Raw genomic sequence first — 24,775 nt, forward strand, 5'->3', positions numbered from 1 at the left:
TGTAATTCTTCTACTCAGACAATCGAACGGGCAGTAGGAGTAGCTCTAGTTCTCCAGGATCCATCCCCAGCCTTCCAACACTATCAGCCAGGTTCACACTGAGACCCAGATAAGGGAGTGTCAGGTTTAAGGCCATAGTCTGACTTCCTGCATGTCCCTGGCTATAGAATTTCACCCAGTTACCCCTGAATTGAGCCCAATAACTTGTGTTTAGCTAAAGCATCTCTTCCAGAAAAGCATTCTGTGTTGATATAAACACATCAAGAGTTGGAGAATCCACCACTTCCTGTAGCAGTTTGTTCCAGTGGCTAATCGCCCTCACTGTTTAAAAATGTGTACCTTATTTCTAATGTGAATTTGTCTTCAGCTTCTTGTTGTGCCTTTCAGTGCTGGATTAAGGAGTTCTTTCGTATGCAGTATTTTCTCCCCGTGAAGATACTTATACATTGAGAGGTACCTTGATTAATCTTCTTTTTGATAAGATAAACTGAGTTTAAATCTCTCACAGTAAGGCATTTTCTCTAGCCACTGAATATTTTTTGTGACTCTCTTCTGTACCATTTCACTGTCTCCTCTTGATTTTCACCTACAAGAAATCTCTTATTTCTGGCTCCAGACCACAGTTGTATAACAAATTATGTTGATAGCCACATTTGTTGCCACTTTTAGGCTACCTTGGATTGGCAGAAAGTTTGCCCTAGTCACACTACCTATGTAAAAAAAGTTGCACCATCTTTGCCGCAATACACTATTCTTTAGTTTTTTGTTTCTTTTGAGGGGAGAATCTGCTCACTGATCCTAAAAGCTCCCCAAAAGGCAATGCTAAATACCCCTTTTGCTGCTATAGTATTTCATACTTTCCTTTACACTCTTGGTCTTGGGTCAAAGCATACAGAAAGACTACACATCTGGTGAATTGGCTTTCCCTTATCAGGAGCTGGGTTTTTAGTTGGTCCAGGCCTCTATCATTCCTATTACTAGGATAGTCCAGGGTAATATCAGATTTAAATATCAGACCTGATATAAGCAAGTGTAACTCCACTGACTTCAGTGGGTATAACAGCTGCTTTTACAACATCTGAGCTTGGCCCTTTTGTGTTTAAACACTGATGTTATGAGAGCTCAACTGAAAGTGATTCCAGCTTCTCTTGCAAAACCAAAATATTTCCAGAGTCCCCGGTGATGTCACTTTTCTACCACAATGTGGCCTTCAAGAGGGAGCTCTGCAAAGGCCAATTTTAACAAAAACAAACCATTTTGAAATATAATTACCTCCCACCCCCTTTGTGCTTCAGGGTTACTGTAAATCTCTGTCACTTTTTCAAAGGAACTATATTATTTTGCATGGCTAACTGAATTCAACCCTCACAAGACTGTTCCTTTATTAATTCTTGAACCCACAATGTTCAAGTGAATTTTTTATGTAGTGAAATACATTCCCACACATTATGCCGATATTCAGATTCAGCTGGAAATTGTATGGCTTCCAGATGTCAGCCCACGAACCTGTATATGCCTACATAATCCATGAATCCCATACTGTACAAGGTACCTCCTGAGTCACGGCTGAAAATCTGTGCAAATTATCATAAGGTCTATTTGTAATGCAATCTCAAAGGCATTACAAGTCTTATGAAACATTGGACAATTTAAAAAAACGTTGCGTATGTTAAAGAATTTTCCCATTCTTCATTTAGGGTCCAAGTGTCAGACTCACTGGGCAGGAGCAGATGTGGACTGGGGCGGGGGTGGCTAGCATCGAAACAGGCCTGGGCTAGAGCAGAAATGAAGGCAATCTGTCAGAACTACTTGGCAATGGGAGTGTTCCTGCCCAAGTAGTGATGTTGAGCAGACTAGAGAAATACTTCCCTTAGCAGCCTGTATACCTGTCTTGGGATCACATGGGTAGGTCCTCCCCTGTGGAATGGCTGAACCCTGGTTGAACGGCATTGGGCCTCACAAGACCTGTAGGTCATTGCCTGTGATGACATGTCACATTCCCAGTTTCAGGAATGACTCGTCAGGCTCAGGGGCCCCTCAGGGATGACACATCACACCAATCCAGCTCTAACTGAAGGGAATTGAAAGTCTTCCACTGCCTTCCCTGGGAACTGGATTAAGCCCTTGCAGAGCACTGACTTCAGCTGTCAGACACCTGACGCAAAACAACAAAGCACAAGATCCTCTAAAGTGAGGGGTCTTCAAGAGCAGAAAGTCCATCAGCACCAGCACCTGTTGCCTGATTTTTAGGAGGTTAATATTAATTTGGATAGTATGGGTTATAGGCTCTCCAATTAATCTGATCAGAAGATAATAAGGTTCTTGTCCCAGAATCAGGCTACACAAAGTTTGCAAAAGACCCTCGGGGGTATGACAGGACACTCACACTGAGACAAATATAGCCTTAAAGACTTTTATTGAGATAAATGGAATAATAACTAGTAATCAAATGGTAAAATCAGTTATAAATACAGTACTATTATTCTAAAGATACATATGTATTATACACTAATATAATATATATAGCAAGCAGGCTAGCCCTATAGGCTACAATCAGTTGGTATGTTTCTGTTGTTAGAGTCCTTGTTGAGTGCTTTAGCTCTTTACCAGTTCTTGTCCTATCTGCAGCTACATAAGAAACTGTGGTTTGGTTTTCATTTCACCCTTCACAGTGAGGAAGTGAGAAGTAGTAAAATTCTGCATAGCTAACTTTACTGAGTATCTTGGGCCTGATTCTATTCTCACTCTGTAGCAACCTCCATGGAACGTGGAAGAAAGAGGGCAGAGAGACCAGGAAATTAGTCTGCGTGCATGTAGCTAGAATGCTAGCTACAATTGCAGCACCTCTGTGAATAGTTCTCTTCTCTGCATCCCATTCTGTACCCAGTCAATATAGGGATAGTTGAAACCCCCCATTATTCTTGAGTTTTCTATTGTTGCAGCCTCTCTAATCTCTCTGAGCATTTCACAATCACCATCACCATCCCGGTCAGGTATTTGATAGTATATTCCTACTGCTATATTCTTATTATTCAAGCATGGAATTTCTATCCACAGTGATTCTATAGTACAGTTTGATTCATTTAATATTTTTACTATATTTGACTCTGCTTTCTTTCACATATAGTACCACTCCCCCACCAGCACAACCTACTCCATCATTCCTATATAGTTTGAACCCTGGTAATACCGTGTTCCTCTGATTATCATCATTCCACCAAGTTTCTGTGATGCCTATTTTATCAATATCCTATTTTAATACCAGACACTCATGTTCACACAGCTTAGTATTTAGAATTCTTGCATTTGTATACAAGCACTTATAAAATTTGTCAATATTCACTTGCCTGCCTTCATGTGATGTAATTGAATTGGGCTCTTTTTTGTTTGACTGTTCCTCTCCAATTCCTACCTATACTTTCTCAAGTGCTATCACTTAAGATATAGAGAATCCCCCTTTGTCTGAACCATGTGCTTCTCCACACCTGTCAGCTTTCCCCCAGTCATTAGTTTAAAAACTCCTCTACAACCTTTTTAATTTTATATACCAGCAATCTGGTTCTGTGTTGGTTTAGGTGGAGCCCATGCTTCCTGTATAGGCTCATCCTTTCCCAAAAGGTTCCTCAGTTCCTAATAAACCTAAAACTCTCCTCCCAATGCCATTGTCTCATCCACGAATTGAGACCCTGCAGTTCTGCCTGCCTACCTGGCCCTTTGCCTGGAACTGGAAGTTATAAGGATGGTTAAACTCTGGAATAGGCTTCCAAGAGAGATTGTGGAGTCCCCATCATTGGAAGTGTTTAAAAAAAGTTGGAGAAACACCGGTCAGGGATGGTCTAGGTTTATTTGGTCTTGCTACAGCGCAGGCAGCTGGACTTTGACTTCTGGAAGTACCTTCCAGCCTAGATATCTATGATTCATACTAAGATGCATCCCACACAGGAAACCTGACCATATGTGCAGCTCTCAATCCTTTTCCCATAGTACCACCTCCCTACCAACTCTCCTTGTAGGCAGTACACAGGGGGAGCAGGGCAAACTGTGATCCTTAGTTGTCATTACAATACCTTGGCGTTACTGGCAGAAGGAGCAAGTCAGAGCAGCTTTCAGGCCATTCAGTGTTTGCTAAGGAACTAGCTCAGGCTGAACATGCCCAGCAGCAGGGAAGGGGGGCACAGCGATGGCATAAAGCTGCCTGTGCACCAGTACTCCGTCTGCTGCATTGACTCTTTGGCCACAGGTGAGCACTGGGCCCATGTGGCTTTTTTTTTTTTTTTAATTCACTGCTGCTGCCTTTTGAGGTTGGGGTCAAATGAGTATGAATTTTGTTTAGCTATTACTCTGTAATAATAAAAGTAAGAAGCACCTAGTTTATTTTCTCCTCTAAACAGAGGCTTGCAAATAAGTTGTTATAGGTCTAATGGGAGTATCAGAAACACCGAGTAAACCTTTAGGTAAAGTACTAGTTGATTGTCTGTATTAAAGACACATACACCCTCCCACCAGTATGCCCAAAATCAATGACAGTGTTGGCCTAATGCAACCAGAAAGAATGTAGAGGCCACTTCCTTGTTGCTTTTGCCTGCCTCCTGAGAGTTTTAAAGCATTGAAAGAATCACTGAGAGGTTATAGAGAACTTTATATTGAAATTCAGCCTAGTAAAATGTCATGAATATTCAGTAGAGCAAGCACAAAATTTATTCACTTGCCCTTACTCTGAGGATAGTGAGAAAACAAATGACGTTTTACTCACTGTCCATAAACATTACTCACTGGTGGCAAGTGGAAGCACAGAATTTGACAACATTGTGAGAAAAGAAATTCTAAAGCATTAAACAAACGAGAAGGGCCTGAGCTGAAACACCAGAAATGAACAGAATAGAACATTGCTGAAATGTTAATCCAGATCTGGAGCCCAGCTCTGAGACTTACCCTCATTCAGTACGTTTCAAGCTGCTATTTCCATGGGAATAAAAATTCAAATGTACTATTTCTAAAGAAAAACTGTTAGGAAACATGAGATACGTACTATTCAATATTTAATCAATTATGGTAGAACCTCAGAGTTATGAACACCAGAGTTACAAACTGACTGGTCAACCACACACCTCATTTGGAACCGGAAGTACGCAATAGGTGGCAGCAGAGACAAAAATAAATAAATAAAAAGCAAATACAGTACTATTAAATGTAAACTATTAAAAACATAAAGGGAACGTTTAAAAAAAAAAAAAAGATTTGACAAGGTAAGGAAACTGTTTCTGTGGTGTATGGGCTGTGCAGGTGGCCCTGATTCACTCCCCTTTGCAACCTTTATTGTAGGGGCATGCTAGCAGCAGTCCTGAGCTGCAGCCAGAGTGCTCTGTGCTCCAGCTATTCTGGTCTGCAAGACAGTATACAGGTGACAGTGGGACCAGAGGCTGCTCTGATTTATGCTAGGGACCATGCAATTCTCAAGCAAGGCTCAGAATTTGGGAGGCATGAAGTTGGCTTAAAGCCACCTTTGCTTCCCACAGGCTGTGCCTCCTGAACTATTATCATCTCCTGAGAGACAGCTCAGAATCTGGCTCCTTTTGGAGTGACACTAGTGTGTAGGATATGCTATAGCTCAACCAGAAGTTACTGGGCTAGATGCAGGAATTACAAATGAAATTCTATGCCCTGTGATATAGAATAATAGAATATCAGGGTTGAAAGGGTCCTCAGGACGTCATCTAGTCCAACCCCATGCTCAAAGCAAGACCAATCCCCAGACAGATTTTTGCCCCAGATCCCTAAATGGTCCCCTCAAGGATTGAACTCACAACCCTGGGTTTAGCAGGCCAATGCTCAAACCACTGAGCTATCCCTCCCATGCAGGATGTTAAACTGTATGATAAGGGTCCCTTCTAGTCTTAAAATCTCTGACTCTATAACCTCTTGAAGCTCAATGGAATTACTCCAGATTTAAACTGATGTAACCAAGACCATACATTGACACTACATGTTTAATAAGAAGCACCATAAAATACTTGCAGTAGCAGCAAGGAAAGCTGGAACAAGGCTAAAGAATCCTTTCCCCCCAGTGGAATAAATTGGCTATGTGCTGCTGTTTTTGCTTATTGGATGCTGAAACTTAAGGCAATATTTTAGTAATGCAACATGCTCTAATGCAGTGGTCCCCAACCTTTTTTGTCTGGCGGGCGCCAGACGACGAGCCACGGAGGACCGTGGGGGCGGACGAGCATCCGCCGAAATGCCGCTGACAAGCGGCAATGTCAATAGGCGTCGCCGTCGAAAATCGGCGGCATTTCGGCAGCGATGCTTCTGGATGACGCTGCTTCTCGGCGGCATTTCGGCGGATGCTCGTCCGCTGGCCAGTACGCGGGCGCACTTAGACACCCCGGCAGGCGCCATGGCAGGGACCCCTGATCTAATGTAATCTTTCATACTCAAGCATACCATTTCCAGTCAGAATTTAGTGCAGGTATCGTGCTGACAGAGCAAAATGTATTCCATAGCATCTCCCCGCAGAAAACCTAACCCGCAATGTATGTTTCTACCCGGGGCGATGTGGCCCGTTCTGGTTGGGGAGCATGTTATACAGTAACACTTTTTTTTTTTTTTAGGTTTAATATTTTTCTCAGATACTGCTGAGAAACGGATCTTACCTGTAACTAGTAACACCACCATGTAACCTGCAGCAGGTGACAAGCATAAGGTCTTTTTACGAATGCCTCACAAGTAAGCTGCTGCCAACATTTGAACTAGGGGCTCCCATAAATATGTTCTTCCTTAGCCTATAGTAAAACCTATGTACCAAAAAGGCATGAGTTTGAGGGGAGGAGGGGGAAGTCTATTAATTTTCCCATTTGAACAAAAATACTTTGTTATAGGAGGTGCTTAATATTGGGAGTCTGGGAGCTGAGGGAGTCCAGACAGCTGAGTGTCCTATCTAGAAACTTCCTTAAAATACTTGATGCTTGGTGTAAATTTTTACTTTCTGGAAGTATTGTGCTGAGCTACTAGGAAAAATGGAGCCTCTGGTAAGTATGATTTAGTCATTCTGGAAGGGGATGACCAGAGAGATTGAAGTGTTCTCCTACTGGTTTTTGAATGTTATGATTCCTGATGTCAGATTTGTGTCCATTTATTCTTTTGCGTCGAGACTGTCCGGTTTGGCTAATGTACATGGCCGAGGGGCATTCACTCTCTGGTCACTCAATAACAGACCTCAAACTGGCAATTCTTCAACAAAAAAACTTCAAAAACAGACTCCAACGTGAGGCTGCAGAACTGGAATTAATTTGCAAACTGGATACCATCAGATTAGGCCTGAATAAAGACTGGGAGTGGTTGGGTCATTACAAAACCGAAACTTTATTTCCCCAATACTAATTTCTCCCTACTGTTACTCACACCTTCTTGTCAACTGTCTGTAATGGGCCACTCTCTTACCCCTTCAAAAGTTATTTTTCCTCCCTTGGTATCCTGCTGTTAATTGATTTATCTCATTAAAGTGACCTAACACTTGGTAAAGCAACCCCCATCCTTTCATGTATTTATACCTGCTCCTGTATTTTTTACTTCATACATCTGATGAAGTGGGTTCTAGCCCATGAAAGCTTATGCCCAAATAAATTTGTTAGTCTCTAAGATGCCACGAGGACTCCTCGGTTTTTTTTTTTTTTTGGTGTTTTTTTTTCTGATACAGACTAACACAGCTACCGCTGAAACCTGTCACTCTTAAAGGGATGTCACAGGCTGCGCTGCCTCCTGTGAATCAAGAAGCTCCAGGAGGCCTTCTGCTTCTCCATGTCTGAATGCCTCCAGGGCTCCGTATGGGGAGGTGCACTTCAGAACTACAGACTGGTTACATGTCTCTAGCATTTGTTTACAGCTTCCTATTGGGTTATATATTCTGGTTTGTTTTTTAACGGGTTTATATTGTGTGAGGTTTGAAGTTTATTTTTAATAGATATCACTTTAAGTGGAATTCGCCTGGTTGTATAAGTGAGTTTCAGTAATTCATTTCCTAAAGACAGCTGCAACTATTAGACAGATGCACATATCAGGCAAGTACCAAAGTGACTGCTGTACTGCTCATAGGACAAAACCATCACTGCTAAATTAATTCACTCTGGCTCCTACATGTTGCCTCCTAGGTTAATTTTTCACACAGACAGACTGTACGGAATGCCAACATACCTGCTTAATTTGACTTGGAAAGTTAAAATAGGCAGGTTATATAATTATGTGTATCTTTATATCAGGAAGTCAAGTAAGAAGTTGTTAAGCTGCTATTATATAATGCGGTCCTGATAATAGAAAATGTGGAGGAAGATGCAGTTTGATGCATATCATCTTGGTGGTAATTGATGGCATTTAGATGAATGGATATATCTTGCTTCATAGACTTTTGTTTCTGATATTTGACAGCCGTGCAGAAAGCAATTGGGTGGTACCAGACAGCAACTGAATTCCACATGTTAATAGAAATCCCTGTATATTGTAATACTCATCATTATCAAATCAAATAAACACACTGAAAATTAATTACAAGCCAAATATGTATTGCAAATTCACTGTGGTTTTTAATTGTTTGAGATTACTGGGAAATGAAACCTACAGTATAGTGGGATTGTCAACTGTCCCTAAATAAAGATTAAGTGTCCCGGACTCGGCAATGATCCTATGGTACCCAAGGCAAATGAATGACAGATGACCTTAAACACATGCGAGTATAGTCTTAATTCAACAATTCCTCAAGTAACTGTAAAATACATAAAGTACACAATTGTAGAAATGTATATACAAATACTAATTCTGTCTCTTCCTCCATGAAAACAAGGACATATATTCTTCTATGGTCATACTCAGTGAGACTCAGCTAGTTGCAAAAATACAAGGATCGCTGGACATGTGCCAATGAGGCACTGCTCAGATCCAGCTCCAGTTAGGTGAGGCTAAGGGTTCAAGTTTGAGGCCAAAACAGAGATAGGGTTCAATACATTCTGAAATAAATATTTTGAACTCCTATGACTTACTAGATGTGAAAATGTGTAAACAGAAAGGTGTGGGCATGTGGGGGCACTGGCTTCTCTGTGCAAGTAAGGTTACAAGAAAATAATGAGAAATGATTAAGATGGTCCTTTAAGAGTTCAATTGTGATGGTAATAAAACTGATTTTGCTAAGAGGAATTCACTCAAGTTATTTATAGGAGCTGAGAGCATATTATACTGATTCTTACAATTCATTAAGCTTTCTTCTTCATGTTATAAGTGGCCACTTCTAATTTATACAAAACAACAGTATATAACACAGATGGGAAAATTATCAGTCAAAAAACACCGGTAAGGATTTATATGTGACATGCATATGCATGACTTTTTATGTGGCACAATAATCTTATATTTTTATGAAGAGAATAGTTTTCATTGTACAAGTCTCATGAGAATTAGATATGCCTGTTTGTTTCAGTATTACAAAGAGAGGATAGAAATATTTTGCCATATCATGCTTCCATTTAAGCAGAACTCCCCAGTAAGAAATAGGTTATGATCCCCTTGAGTAGTACCTTACTCCATAAGTTGTCCCATTGAGTTCACTAGGACTAGTCATGGTGTAAGGTACTCAGAATAAAAAAGGCAATTGCAATCTGGTCCTAATTTAATTTAATATTATTTCATAATAATGCCCAATAGTTGCTTCACAGGAGATACGGAAAAAGACTGTCCCTCCCCCAAACAGACAATATGAAGGCTCAAGTTCTGCAATTGGATCTGTGCAGGCAGACCTCTGTACTGCATAGAGCCTCATAGGTTTAACTTCAGGACTGGGGCACATGTTCAATGGAAAATTCTATTTCTAAATGGATGACACTAAATGATTTATGGTTACCCTGGAAATGCCATTTTAGATCAAGGAATATTCTGATGCATAAGGTTACAATATTTATAGTTAAATGTACCTTTTGCTGTATAGTGAAAACGCCATATATCCAGGATATTAGTGCTACAGAAATCCAATAGATTTCACTGCAAAGGGCTAAATTCTAGCCTCGGTTACACAGTTGCCATTTCCAGCAAGTTCAACGGGAGTTGCAATCTTGTAACTGAGAGCAGAATTCAGCCCTGAGTAGTCTTCTTTGTATTCAGGTGTTGCAATTAAAAGTTTCTGTGAATGAAAAAACACAGAAATCTGTGTGATGGAGAACCAGGAAGGGGTTTGCAAGAGAAAAGAATAGCATTAGCAGGTAGGTGTGATGTTTCACTTCCTCTCTGTCACCATTTGTTTGTTCCCTTAGAACACTGGTCCCCAATCTTTTCAGGGTTGCACCCCCTTTACCCTGTCTGCACCCCCCTGGTCCAGGAGCGGGGACATGGGGGGTTATGGACAGGGATAAGGGGGCTGGGCTACAGCTGGGGGTGGGTCTGGGGCCGGGGCCGCAGCTGTGTGCAGGGCTGGGTCGTGCTCCCTCTCTGCCCCGTGGGGACTGGGCCAGACCTGCTGGACCCCCGAATGTTCCTCTGTGCTCCTCAGGAGGTTGTGCCTACAGTTTGGGTATCGCTGCCTTAGAAGAATACTACAGGTATGAGGACAGCCATATTTCAAGCAGTAGAGTCCCATTTCTAGATGTTCACTATGGTCCAATAGTATTTGCCATATTCCCCTAGGGAGCAGAAATCTATCAGGAAGATAACATTCAATAGTCCAGCACTAATTGGGTAGTTGTGAGGATGTTAAACTAACAACTCAAGAGAAGTGTGCTAAGGGGAAATTTTGTACTAACTCAAATCCAGGGTATCATGAACAGAAGGGCTAAGAAGGCGAAGGGATGAAATTTGTAATTTGTTTGTGATGGCCTACGACAGACTGTACCCTTGTGTTCACCACTTTTACAAGACTATGATAAATTTTGTATGCCTTGTGAGATATCATTAGAAAACTCATAATTTGCTGATCTTTACTGTCCTGGTAAAATATGTGTGGGAACATTGTACGTAAAGTTATAAGATTTTACTAAGGCATAGTCCAAATCTGGGGAAGCAGCCCAAACCAGTTCTTCAGAGACAAAAGGCAAACTGATGCCTCAGCCAGGTGTCGTCAAAATCAAATGGACTATCACCTGATTAAGCGGCCATTCTTTAGCAGGAAGAGGGGTGTGAGCGAGAAATTTACATCTTGGCAAACAGACTTGCTGTTGCCTCAACCCCATCTGGAGATGATTCTATAAGAAGGGAGAACAGAGGACACAAATCACCTCTCCCCTCAGCTCTACTCATAAAAACATAAGAACGGCCACACTGGGTCAGACCAAAGGTCCATCTAGTTCAGTATCCTGTCTTCCGACAGTGGCCAATGCCAGGTGCCCCAGAGGGAATGAACAGAATGGGTAATCATCAAGTGATCCATCCTATCGGCCATTCCCAGCTTCTGGCAAACAGAGGCTAGGGACACTATCCCTGTCCATCCTGGCTAATAGCCATTGATGGACCTATCCTCCATGAACTTATCTAGTTCTATTTTGAATCCCGTTGTGAAGGCAAAGATTATAACATCCTCTGCCAAGGAGTTCCACAGGTTGACTGTGTGTTGTGTGAAAAAATACTTCCTTTTGTTTGTTTTAAATCTGCTGCCTATTAATTTCATTTGGTGACCCCTTGTTCTTGTGATATGAGAAGGAGTAAATAACACTTCCTTATTTACTTTCTCCATACCAGTCATGATTTTATAGACCTCTATCATATCCCCCCTTAGTCGTCTCTTTTCCAAGCTGAAAAGTTCCAGTATTATTAATCTCTCCTCATACAGAAGCCATTCCATACCCTAATCATTTTTGTTGCCCTTTTCTGAACCTTTTCCAATTCTAATATATCTTTTTTGAGATGGGGCGACCACATCTGCACACAGTATTCAAGCTGTGGGTGTACCATGAGGTAATATGATATTTTCCGTCTTCTTATCTATCCCTTTCTTAATGATTCCCAACATTCTGTTCACTTTTTGACTGCCACTGCACATTGATTGGATGTTTTTAGAGAACTATCCACAATGACTCCAAGATCTCTTTCTTGAGTGGTAACAGCTAATTTAGACCCCATCATTTTATATGTATAGTTGGGATTATGTTTTCCAGCGTGCATTACTTTGCATTTATCAACATTGAATTTCAACTACCATTTTGTTGCCCAGTTTTGAGAGATTCCAATGTGCATTACTTTTTATTTATCAATGTTAAATTTCATCTGCCATTTTGTTGCCCAGTCACCCAGTTTTGTGAGATCCTTTTGTAGCTCTTCGCAGTCTGCCTGATACTTAACTATCTTGAGTAGTTTTGTATCATCTGCAAATTTTGCCACCTCACTGTTTACCCCTTTTTCCAGATCATTTATGAATATGTTGAAGAGGACTGGGCCCAGGACAGACCCCTGGGGGATACCACTATTTACCTCTCTCCATTATGAAAACTACTCATTTATTCCTACCCTTTGTTTTCTATCTTTTAACCAGTTACCAATCCATAAGAGGACCTTCTCTGTTATCCAATAACAGCTTACTTTGCTTAAGAGCCTTTGGCGAGGGACCTTGTCAAAGGCTTTCTGAAAATCTAAGTACACTATAGCCACTGGATTCCCCTTCTCCACATGCTTGTTGACCCCCTCAAAGAATTCTAGTAGATTGTTGAGGCATGATTTCCATTTACCAAAACCATGTTGACTCTTCCCCAACAAATTATGTTCATCTATGTGTCTGACAATTTTGTTCTTTACTATAGTTTCAACCAGTTTGCCTTGTACTGAAGTCAGGCTTACTGGCCTGTAATTGCCGGGATCACCTCTGGAGCCCTTTTAAAAGATTGGCGTCACAGTAGCTATCATCCAGTCATTTGGTACAGAAGCTGATTTAAATGATAGGTTACAGACTACTGTTAGTAGTCCTGCAATTTCACATTTGAGTTCCTTCAGAACTTTTGGGTGAATACCATCTGGTCCTGGTGACTTCTTACTGTTTAGTTTATCAGTTTGTTCCAAAACTGCCTCTTATCACTCCTCAATCTGGGACAGTTCCTCAGATTTGTCACCTAAAAAGAATGGCTAAGATTTGGGAATCTCCCTCACATCTTCAGCCATGGAGACCGATGCAAAGAATTCATTTAGTTTCTCTGCAATGTCCTTATCGTCCTTGAGTGCTCCTTTAGCATCTCAATCATCCAGTGGCCCCAGGCTTCCTGCTTCTGATGTAGTTAAAACATTTTTTTGCTATTACTTTTAGAGTCTTTGGCTAACTGTTCTTCAAATTCTTTTTTGTCCTTCCTAATTATATTTTTACAGTTCGTTTGCCACAGTTTATGCTCCGTTCTATTTTCCTCAATAGGATTTAACTTCCACTTTTTAAAGGATGCCTTTTTGCCTCTCCCTGCTTCTTTTACTTTGTTGTTTAGCCATGGTGGCACTTTTTTGGTTCTATTACAATGTTTTTTAATTTGGGGTATACATTTAAGTTGAGCCTCTATCATGGTGTCTTTAAAAAGTTTCCATGAACCCTGCAGGGATTTCACTTTTTGCGCTGTACATTTTAATTTCTATTTAACTAACCTCTTCATTTTTGTGTAGTCCCCCTTTCTGAAATTAAATGCTACAGTGTTGGGCCGCTGTGGTCACTGTTACCAAGCGGTCCAGCTATAGTCACCTCTTGGACCTGATCCTGTGCTCCACTTAGGACTAAATCAAGAATTGCCTCTCCTCTTGTGGGTTCCAGGATTAGCTGCTCCAAAAAGCAGTCATTTAAGATGTCAAGAAACTTTATCTCTGCATCCCGTTCTGAGGTAACATGTACCCAGTTAATATGGGGATAGCTGAAATCCCCCATTATTATTGAATCAATTAGAAGTTATGAAGTATAGAGGGAAGCTATAGACATTAGGGAAAACTCCATAGAAGGCATGGACAAAGAAAACAAGATGGATTTTAAGTATATCCAGAATAAAAGAATTCCTAACAGTGTAATGGGCCCAGTACTAGACAGAGATAGTAAATTTGTTGTTAATGCAGATGAGGCTGAAGTGCTCAAAAATATTTTTGTACTGTACTTAGAGAAGCAGGATGATGTACTCGTATACATGAGGATGATTTACTTCCCAGTCCATTAGTAATTACGTAGGATGTTAAACAGCATCTACTAGGGATAAGCATTTTTAAATTAGCAGACCCAGACCACTTGCACCCAAGAGTCCTCAAAGAGTTGGTTGAAGTGATGTCTGGTCCATGGGTGTTAACTTTTACTAAATCTTGGAATACCATGGAAATTCCAGAAGACTGTAAGAGTGCTAATGTTCTACCCATATTCAAAAAGGACATGCAGGATAACCCAAGGTAACAATCCCAGGCAAAATAATGGACAAGCTGATATGAGATTCAATTAATAAAGAATTAACAGATAGGAATATAATAATAGAAAATGCGTCTTTTCAAACAAATCTGATTTAATTTTTTCATGAGATTACAATTTTCATGATAAAGGTAACTGCAGAGATGTAATATACTTAGAGTTTTGTAAGGCACTTGACTTAGTACCGCATGACATTCTGATTAAAAAGCCAGCTCTATACAATATCAATAAAGCAAACAGTAAATGGATTAAGATCAAGCTGACTGACAGGCCTTAAAAAGTACTTGTCCATAGAAAATCATAATCGAATGGGGGATGTTTCTAGGCTCAACATTATTCACTATTTTTGTCAGTGATCATCAAGTAAATATAAAATCACTGCTGATAAAATTTGCCGATGACACAAAGATTGGTGGAGTGGTAGTTAATGATGAGGAAAGGCAGTCATACAGAGCCATCTGGATTGTTTGGGAACCTGGTCCCATTGAAACAAAATGTGTTTTAATACAGTCAAATGTAAGGTCATATGTCTGGATACAAAGAATGTAGACCAGTCTTATAGAATGGGGGACTGTATTTTGGAAAGCAGCAACTGTATCTGGTTAACTAGCTCAGGAGCCATGGAGGATAGCTATAAGGCAGGGGTGGGCAAACTATGGCCCGCGGGCTGGATCCAGCCTGCCAGACGTTTTAAGCCGGCCCTCGAGCTCCCGCTGGGGAGCGGGGTCTGGGGCTCAGCACTCCAGCGGGGAAGCAGGTTCGGGAGCTGCTCCACGCGGCTCCAATGGTCCCGCTCCAATGGCCCCTTCCACGTAGGAGCCGGAGAAGGGACATGCCGCTGCTTCCGGGAGCCGCTTGAGGTAAACACCGCCCAGAACCTGCACCCCTGAGCCTCTCCCCCACCCCAATTCCCTGCCCCAGCCCTGATCCCCCCTCCCGCCCTCTGAACCCCTCAATCCCAGCCCTGAGCACCCTCCTGCATCCCAAACTCCTCATCCCCAGCCCCACCCCAGAGCCCGTACCCCCAGCCAGAGCCATCACCTCCTCCGCACCCCATGACCCAGCCCGGAGCCCCCTCCTGCACTCTGAATGCCTCATTTCTGGCCCCATCCCGGAGCGCGCACCCCCAACCAGAGTCCCCACCCCCTCCTGCATCCCAACCCCAATTTTGTGAGCATTCATGGCCCGCCATACAATAACTTTACCCTAACAGTTTATTCCTATAGCTGAAATAGAAATGCTGGGAACTTAACAGTATTCTCTCAGGTGCAATAAGGTTTGAATAATTGCTTCCTGGCTTGTTGATCCCTCATGTTGGCTCTATCATTGATTTTTTTTCCCATAGCACTACTCAGCAGCATCTGCTCTTCTCCTTCCTGTATGCATGTTCCTCCCATATCATAGATTCATAGAAAGGACCAATGTGATCATCTAGTCTGACTTCCTGTATAACACAGGTCACAGAACGTTCCCAAAATATTTCCTAGAGCAGATATTTCAGAAAAATATCCAATTTTGATTTAAAAATTGCCAGTGATGGAAAATCCAACATGATCTTTGGTAAATTGTTCCAGTGGTTAATTACCCTCACTGTTAAAAATTTACACCTTATTTCCAGTCTGAATTTATCTAGCTTCTAGCCATTGGATCATGTTATACCTTTGTTTGCTAGACTGAAGAGCCCTGTATTATAAAATTTCTGTTCCCCATGTATAGTAGAACCTTAGAGTTATGAGCACCTTGGGAATGGAGGTTGTTCGTAACTGAAATATTTATGACTGAACAAAACATTATGGTTCTTTCAAAAGTTTAAAACTGAACATTGACTTAATACAGCTTTGAAAGTTTAGTATGCGGAAGAAAAATGCTGCTTTTAACCATTTTAATTTAAATGAAACAAGCACAGAAACAGTTTCCTTACCTTGTCAAATTTTTTTGTTAAACTTTCCCTTTATTTTTTTAGTAGTTTACGTTTAACATAGTATAGTACTCTATTTGCTTTTTTGGGGGGGCTCTGCTGCTGCCTGATTGTGTACTTTTGGTTCCAAATGAGGTGTGTGGTTGACCGGTCAGTTCATAACTCTGGTGTTCATATGCAGCCCATGTGACCTCCTCAGGGCCATACAGGTAATATATATATTGTGTGGATGCGGCCCACATAACACATAGAGAGCTGCATATGCGTCCCACAATTGATACTAATCAGCTCTGTGTTCTTGGGGAACCAGGGCGCAATATCCAGCCTGTCTGACTCATGAAAGACACCCCCCCCCCCCCGCCCAGCCTCTGCTTGAACCAAAACTGATCAGAGAAAAGACTTGCAGAGAGCAGTGAAGGGTGGTGGGAGACACACCTAGACCCCTCCTGACAAGGGTGACAAGAACAAAGGCAACTCCCCTAGCCTCATCTGCATCAAAGATGGGACAGGGAGGCATCTCCATTAGCCTACAGAATGGAGAACAGAGATTCCAAGGCAAGAACCGCACTGAACTCTGGGACCTGAAAAGCAGGGAAGCACTGCATGATGGGGGATCTCTGCTCCAGATGTTAATGAACCCGCCTGCACCCACCCAGCTCAGCAGTTATCAGACCAATTCTCCTAATGAATCCTTGATTGATATCCAAAATACTGAAGCAGCCTAATTGCACTGTGAGCTCCCTGGAAGGAACACTGCCCATAGCCAGGAGTGATCAGCTCTTATTGTCTAGCCTAAAGAAAACCCCTGAGTCATCAGTTTACCCATAAACAAATCTAATGTTCTCCCTTGAACCATTGTATTTTCCCTACAAAAATCCCTACTCATGCTCCAGTAAGTGTTCTGATGCTTGGATCCAAACTATGCATCAGTTCCACTGGGACTCCATCTTCTCCTGACTGATCATGCTGGGGGCTCTGCCTGTCTCCAGCACTCAGGACCCTGAGCTACCACCATCAACTGGGAACCCCGACCAGTTCAAGTTTCATGGAAGTGGTGAGATCCCTCTCTCTCTCTCTCTCTGTTTTCTTTTCTACCTCAGGTATTAACCTTTAGTAATGTAACTGTTATGTTGGTTTAGCCCTCCTTGTGTAGTTATCACTATTATTCAATAAATAACTTTTATGGTTAAGCTGGTTGCTTCTCTCTCTCTCTCTCTCTCTCTCTCTCTCTCTGATCTTTACTCTTTTGTGTTTTTAGCTTCCCCATTTACTCTGCAGCAACGCTTCTTTTACCTAAGCTAAAGATCCCTGTAGCGCCCAAAAATACTGTGGGGTTTGCTCATCAAGTGGGTTACTACCTGAACAGTTGTGATGTGAAAGTGAGGATAGGGACGTGCTGAACCTAGGACATACGAAGGTGGCAGCTTGAAAGTGCTGCTCAACCCAGACTACTGAGTCCGGGAGCATATAAGGGTGGCAGCCTGGAAGTGCTGCTTGACCCAGCCTGCTCAGGCTTACTCTATTCCGGTGCGGTACCTTTGGCACATAAGGGTGGCAGCTTGAAAGTGGTGTTTGGCCCAGCCCACTGAGTCCAGGGACATATAAGGGGTCAACCTGAAAGTGCTGATTGACCCGGTCCGCTCAGGGGGGTGTGTGTGTGTGTGTGTGTGTGTGCATCTGGTTCTGGGGCTGGAGGAACCCAGCCCTGGGGAACCTAGTTCCTGCAGGATAGCTCCATTGGGAGTGGACTTGCAGAAGGGAGGAGTAGAGCTCCATATGAAAACACAAGTGACACAAGCAGTACAGAATGGGCAAAACTGGTAACAAATGGTAAATAGGTTGAGAACCACTGACCTAAACAGTTGAAGATTCTTGAGTCTTTTGACTATAAAGCATATTTCCCAATTCTTTAATCATTCTCATGACCTTTCTCTGAACCCTCTCAAATATATCAACATCCTTCCTGAATCCCCCCATAATTTTTCCAACCCAAGAATTACATGATTGTGCTCATGCATGAGAGCCAGAAAGTGAAAGTGACTAAAAATAAAAGTGAAACTGACCAGTGCTTTTTGCTTACATAAGCTGAATGAACTGTAAAAATTAACAAAAGCCAAACATAATGAAGGTGAATTAGGTTTAAAAAGTTCTTTTAGTTTCAATAATCGAACAGTGATCACCATTAAGAAGTCAACATTTGCACAGTTACCAGACACTAGTATCTGAGAAGCCATAGTTATTTCTTATGCTTAGAAGGGGACAATGATTCTTAAGCTTCTTTAGCACAGAACACATTATAAAATGGATATTGTCTCATGAATATTTCCCAGCATTCACTGTCACTCAGGCCACCTGCCTTCCCATTCACAATTGTGCAGGTTATCTCTGTCACAGTTCAGGGCAACTGCATCTGTATTCCTCCCACCTGGTCCACCAACAGCACCCACTGCAGTTTCCCTGCTCCTCAGCCATCATCTCTCTTGGGCAGAGACCTGCATCTCTTTCCCTCCTGACCAGGGTTTTCCCCAGCTGCACTGTTTCCTGCCTACTCTGTGTTATCCATAGTAAACCAGTCTGCCTAAAAGGCCAGCATTGCACTTTGCTTTCTCTCCAGAGGCTATTAACAGTGTAATGTCCTGCAGTTATAAATTACCATACGGTTCTTTTTAAGCAAGTACATTTATTCCTAATGTGAAAGTATTACAGAGCAACATATTAAAAACCATAAAAGACACACATGTTAAAAAGCTTACCAGAGTCACCCCCAACTCCAACATTGTGCTCTAGTAGGTGTCAGTCCTTCCAATCCTTCTGCAAGATTGGGCTCCCTGCCTTGGGCAGAACGAAAGCCCTGAGTCAGATTAAACTCAGGCTATTTATCCAAAAGTCCTTTCTTTGTCTGTTGGTCTCTGGAGAATCCAGTTTGAGTTAATACATACAAGCATCTCCAGAAGCTGATACCTCTGTGTGGGGTGATGGGAAAGCGGTTATAACCTGCCTGATTTACCTTAGTCACCACCTGCTGTTTTTAGTTCCTGGAGGAGCTGTGGTAGCCTTCCCCCATGGCGTAGAACACAATCATATATAAACCATTCATTTAAAACAATGGATCCCATTGCAGTATCTGTCACATCTCCCCCCTAGAAAGGTTACATATAATCCCAACCCACAATAATACATACACTTAATACAATACAGTCTTTCAAGAATATTGCAGGAAATTTCCATATCTGTCACAACCTCTTCCCATGTCCGATTATATAATATCACTTTGGCAAATACTGAAAAATGCTTACATGATAAAGTTATATTAAGAAACTATTTAATGTATTTTTAGCATCTTTTAATGCTATTTATAAGCCAGAGATAATGAGGAGCAGCCAGCACCATTTGACCAACCAGCTCTCCACAGACCACCAACAAATGCTCCCTAGGCCATAATTTGAGAACCTCTGGAATAGGTGCAGTATCTTAGGTACTGCTGGGTAGTAACCCATGGGCAAATGTTAAATGATTACAGTGCAGTCAGTAATCCATTCCATAATTGAGTAATCTGGGCCAAGATTTAGGGAGATCCTGTGTGGTGCAACTGTAGCGCCGGTTATGTTGGTCAGTCTGAGAGCTAGATAGTCAGGGGGCTAAGAATCGGTGTGTGTCGCCTTTCTGAATAAAAAGTGCCGTTTTCATTCACTGTAATTGAGTCATACTTCTACCGTGAGGGACATTATGGTAGTGACCACTGACAATAGCATTATTTACAAGAAAATGTATATGTTTAAACATATTGTTTTTAATCTGATGTGCCCTTATGAGTTCATGTCTGCTGGCTGAGCTCAATTCTTTGCAAAGTGCCCTCATGCCTTTTGTTTCTGCTAAGAACAGGAATGTTATGTGGGTGGCTGCACAGAGAGGTTGTTGCTTAGTCAGGGTGGCTGCAAATGCATAGACACATAGATATAAGATCACTGATGCTAGGCCAGACCTTGTTATGCCTCTGCAAACCATAGAAATGTAGACCCGGAAGGGACTTTGATATGTTATCTAGTCCATTCTTCTGCACTGAGGCAGTACTAAGTATTATCTAGACCAGTGGTTATAAACCTGCGGGCCACTTGCAGCCCAATCAGCACACAGCTGCGGCCCATGTGACATCCTCAGTGTCATATAGGTAGTATATATATTGTGTGGATGAGGCCCACAAAACATATAGAGAGCTGCATATGCAGGCCACAAAGGTAAATAGGTTGAGAACCACTGATCTAAACCATCCTTGGCAGATATTTGTCTAATCTCGTCTTAAAACCTCCGATGACAGAGATTCCACAACCTTCCTAGGTAATTTGTTCCAGTGCTTAACTGCCCTTTCAGTTAGGAAGTTTTTCCTAATGTCTAACCTAAATCTCCTTTGCTACAATTTAAGCCTATTGCTTCTTGTCCTGTGCTCAGTGGTTAAGGAGAACAATTTATCACCCTCCTCTTTATAACTACCTTTTTATATACTTGAAGACTGTTATCATGTCCTCCTTTAGTCTTCTCTTCTCCAGACTAAACACATCCAATTTGTTTTCAATCTTTCTTAGTAGGTCAAGTATTCTAGACCTTTAATCATTTTTGTTGCTCTCCTCTAGACTTTCTCCAGTTTGTCCACATCTTTCCCAAAGTGTGGTGCCCAGAACTGGACACAATATTCCAGTTGAGAACTTATCAGTGCTGAGTAGAGTGGAAGAATTACTTCATGTCTTGCTTACAACACTCCCGCTAATACATCCCAGAATGATGTTTGTCTTTTTTTGAAACAGTATGACATTGTTGATTCCTATTTAGTTGGTGATCCACTGTCTCCTAGATCCTTTTCTGTACTACTCATTCCTAGACAGTTGTTTCCTAGTTTGTATTTATGTAATTGATTATTAATGTGAAGACCTACAGAGTAGTTGCTAACTTTTCACAGGAGGTTGGAAGTCAGCTTCATTTTGTATTCTGTCTGATGGTCATGGTTTTTCTATCATGTGATATTTCATCTCTGTATATCATTGGTGAGACCATTTCTAGAATACAGTGTCCATTTCTGATGTCCAGACTGTGAAAGGACATTGAAAAACTAGAAAGGATTCAGAAAAAAAAAAAAGCTACAAGAATGATTTGAAGTCTGGAAAGTTTGACTTACAGAGAAGGACTAAAGAAGTTCAGTTTATTTATTTTATCCAAGGTTTAGAGGTGATTTGATTATGGTATAAAAGTATGCACGCAGGGAGAAGATTTCTGATAGTCGAGGACTCTTTAAATTGGCAGACAAAATCATAAGATCAATGCCAGGCAGTTGAAGGTTGAGAAATTCAGACTAGAAAAAAGGCTCTAATTTTTAGCAGTGAGGGTCATTAACCATTGGGACAATTTACCTACCAATGTGATATTCATTATCCCTTAAAGCCATTGGATGTGTTTCTAAAAGAGAGATTGTAGCTCACCAAGAAGGTATGTCTTGATAAAAGGATTAGAGGGTGGAATTCTCTAGTTTCTCTTATAGAGGAGGTTAGACTAGAAGATCATAATGGTCCCTTCTGGCCTTAAAAATCTATGAATCTAGTGCTTTAGGGCCACATGCTATTTTCACCCACTAGTTCCTGCTTCTTCTCTGTAGGTTGCATCAGATGAGACACTGCATGCTCTTGGGCGGGAGTTGCTGAAATTTTTCATACCACAGCACAAATATAAGGTTATGGTCCTTAATTTCTGCACTCCTGAGTGTCTCTTTAAGAAATTCCTTATAATAGGCTTTTAATTGCGTGTTGGGTGTTGACAGGAGGCCAGCAGCCTTCAGCACTTTGTGCACCAGGACCGGCTTTAGGAACTGCGGGGACCGATTTGAATACCCCGTGGCGGTCCGGGACTTCGGCGGGGGAGGGGGGTCCTTCACTCGTTTCGGGTCTTCCGCGGCACTGAAGGATCCCCCGCTGCCGAAGACCCAGAGCGAGTGAAGGACCGCCCGCCGCCGAAGACCGGGTCCGCCGCTGGGTGAGTAAAAAACATTAAAAAGGTGCCTTAGGCGCAGGGCATCGGGGGAATCGGCCTAAAGCCGGCCCTGTTGTGCACCACTATTGAACTGGTATTAAATTCTAGGAGAATACAAAGGGTGTGTGTGAATATGTGTAGCTATCTTGTAGCCCCCAGCACTGTATGAATCCCCCGCCCCCACAAGAATGTAATTCAAGAAATAGCTTTTGCAAGAGCGCGAGACAAGGGCCATTTTTCTTGCAGCCCACAGCACTTTTTACAACTGCTGACCAACCACTAACGTTAAGAATGGGAGCCTGCCCTGTTCTGCGGTCCCCACCTCGGTACTTCTGTGTGTGTGACCCACCCCAGCCTGCAAGCAACTCACGCGGCTATAGCGACGGCCCGGGCTTCCGACCTACACCTGCATACCGGCCCCTGGTGGTTTTTGCAGCCCCTTCCCGGACCGCACGGAACAAACGCTGCAGGGGTGTGGGGTGTGTGTGGGGGGGAGGGGTAGCCATTCCCGCACCTGTTGCATTTCTCATTCAAGGGCCAACTCGCCCAGCCCGCGAGCCCCATTGCGGATCGCAAGCCACCGCAGCCGGGAGAGGCTTTGCGCCCTGCCCCAGGCACACACGCGACAGCCGGGGGGGGCCCGCCTTCCTGCACCCCTGCAAAGACTGGACGTCATACGTGCGCGTGGGGCAGTAGGCGGCTGCAGCCCCCCGCCCGGCTCTCCGAAGGGGCGGGCGCGGCCCCTTTAAGCCGGCGGGGAGCACTCACCTTGCCGCCCCCTTGAGGTACCAGCCCTGAGCCGAGCTGACTTCTGATTGGGCGGCCGCCGGGGCCGGTCACGTGGGGGCGGCTAGTCTCTCCACAGCCTCCAGGCCGCCATTTTGGCTGGAAAGTTTGGAATTTCCAGCGGAGCGAGGCGGCGGTGGGAGGGAGCGCGCGCGAGAGCAGCCCCCGCCGGGCGGCCGTGAGGGAATCTCGAGCGCCCGGGCCCCCTTCTCCCCCCGGGGGGCTACGAGAGGGTAGCCGCCGCCCTAGCTCCGAGGCGGCTGCCCCGTCCCGGCTCCGCTCCGGACCCCCGGGGTCTGGTCTCGTCCTGCCCTCGAGTGTGGGGGAAGGCTCCTCCGAGCCCGGCGGGACCGGGCAGAGCGCGGGCCGCCCCCGCCGCAGCCCTAGCCCGCGCTGTCGGGATCTGGCTGCCGGTCTTTGTCCCGCGCAAAGTTTGGGAGGGCGGTGGCCGGGCGCACCCTGCCCGAGCCGAGCGGCCGGAGTCCGGCTGTGCCTTACTCCCTGGGGTCGCTTCGGGCGCGGGCTGCTGCTGGGGAGCACCATGCCTGTCCGGAAGCAAGGTGAGACCCCGCTGCCCCCCGCGCGGCGGGAAGTCCGCCGGCCGCGTGCAGCTGCTGCGTCCCGTAAACTTTCTCCCAGCACAGCAGTGTGGCGCTTAGCGCAGCGCGCGAGTCCCCGCGCTCGGGGCGTCGGAGTGACCCGAGCAGTTGTTTAAACTGGCGTTCTTTGACAGCTGCCCCTGCATGCGGATATGCCGCGCTCATTTCCCTGCTAATGCAAATGTTTGTTTAGTATGCGAGTGGTTTCACTTTTTAGTATTTTTCTTTCACGTAATACAGAGTCTGACCTGTGTTTGTACTGGGGAAATCTGTGTCAGCCAAGCAGAAATCTGCACATCCCCCTTTGTGCCTCTAAAGTTTGAAGCTGTGCAGATTGTTACTGAAATCCTTTGATCAGATGAGTCAGTTATGGAGTAGGCAGCTCTATAGTTTTCAGATGTGCACGTGGGCAACGTAATTCTTTCATTAAAAAAAACTGCTTTAGAAAAATCATCTGCCTTTTTGAAAAAAACACGTCTACTTGTGCAATTTATAAACTGGTAATAAAGAACTTCTGAGGAACTTGGCAGTTATTTAAGTTGGGTTAATGAGGGTGTGATGTAAAGAATTGCTGTATTGACTAAAGTTGGTGCAGTTCTGATAGTTTTCCCCTTATGTTATGGTGGTGTTTAGTATTAATTTTTTGTTTTATTTTTGCTTGCAGATACCCAGCGAGCTCTGCGCCTCTTGGAGGAATACCGCTCCAAATTGAGCCAAAGTGAGGACAGACAGCTGAGAAACTCCATAGAGCGTGTCATTAGTATCTTCCAGAGCAACCTTTTCCAGGCTTTGATAGGTAGTTGTCAAAACTTTTTCTTATACTCTATTCCAGTTTTTGCTCACAGCCTTAGATATACATACTGGTATGATGGACAGCTTATAACAGGTACTTTTAGTGTGACTCTTGATGTAACAGATTTAAATGGAAAAGATTTAAATTACCAAGGTTCTGTTGTAGAAATGTAGGGGCAATCAGAATACGCAGAACTGAGTTTTCAACATTTTCTTTAAAAGCACGCATGTACTTGTTGTTTTTTCCCTGCTTCTTTTCCTCTGACAAACCCTAGTCTTGCTTTGCGTTTGTCACAT

General features: G+C 43.2%; 1 protein-coding gene across 3 annotated transcripts in view; it reads left to right on the plus strand.

Annotated features, from left to right (window-relative positions):
• The first annotated feature begins 23,558 nt into the window (after positions 1–23,558).
• Positions 23,559–24,775, plus strand: part of DLG1 (discs large MAGUK scaffold protein 1) — a 390,639-nt gene continuing 389,422 nt past the window's right edge. For all 3 annotated transcript variants that reach the window (XM_065410859.1, XM_065410860.1, XM_065410861.1), the window contains exons 1-2: positions 23,559–23,647; positions 24,351–24,482. In XM_065410859.1, coding sequence (XP_065266931.1) covers positions 23,629–23,647; positions 24,351–24,482 — 151 coding nt within the window. In that variant the 5' untranslated portion in view covers positions 23,559–23,628. The remainder of the gene's footprint in view (positions 23,648–24,350; positions 24,483–24,775) is intronic.

Source organism: Emys orbicularis, chromosome 9, assembly GCF_028017835.1.
Source record: "Emys orbicularis isolate rEmyOrb1 chromosome 9, rEmyOrb1.hap1, whole genome shotgun sequence".
NCBI classification, from domain to species: Eukaryota; Metazoa; Chordata; order Testudines; family Emydidae; genus Emys; species Emys orbicularis.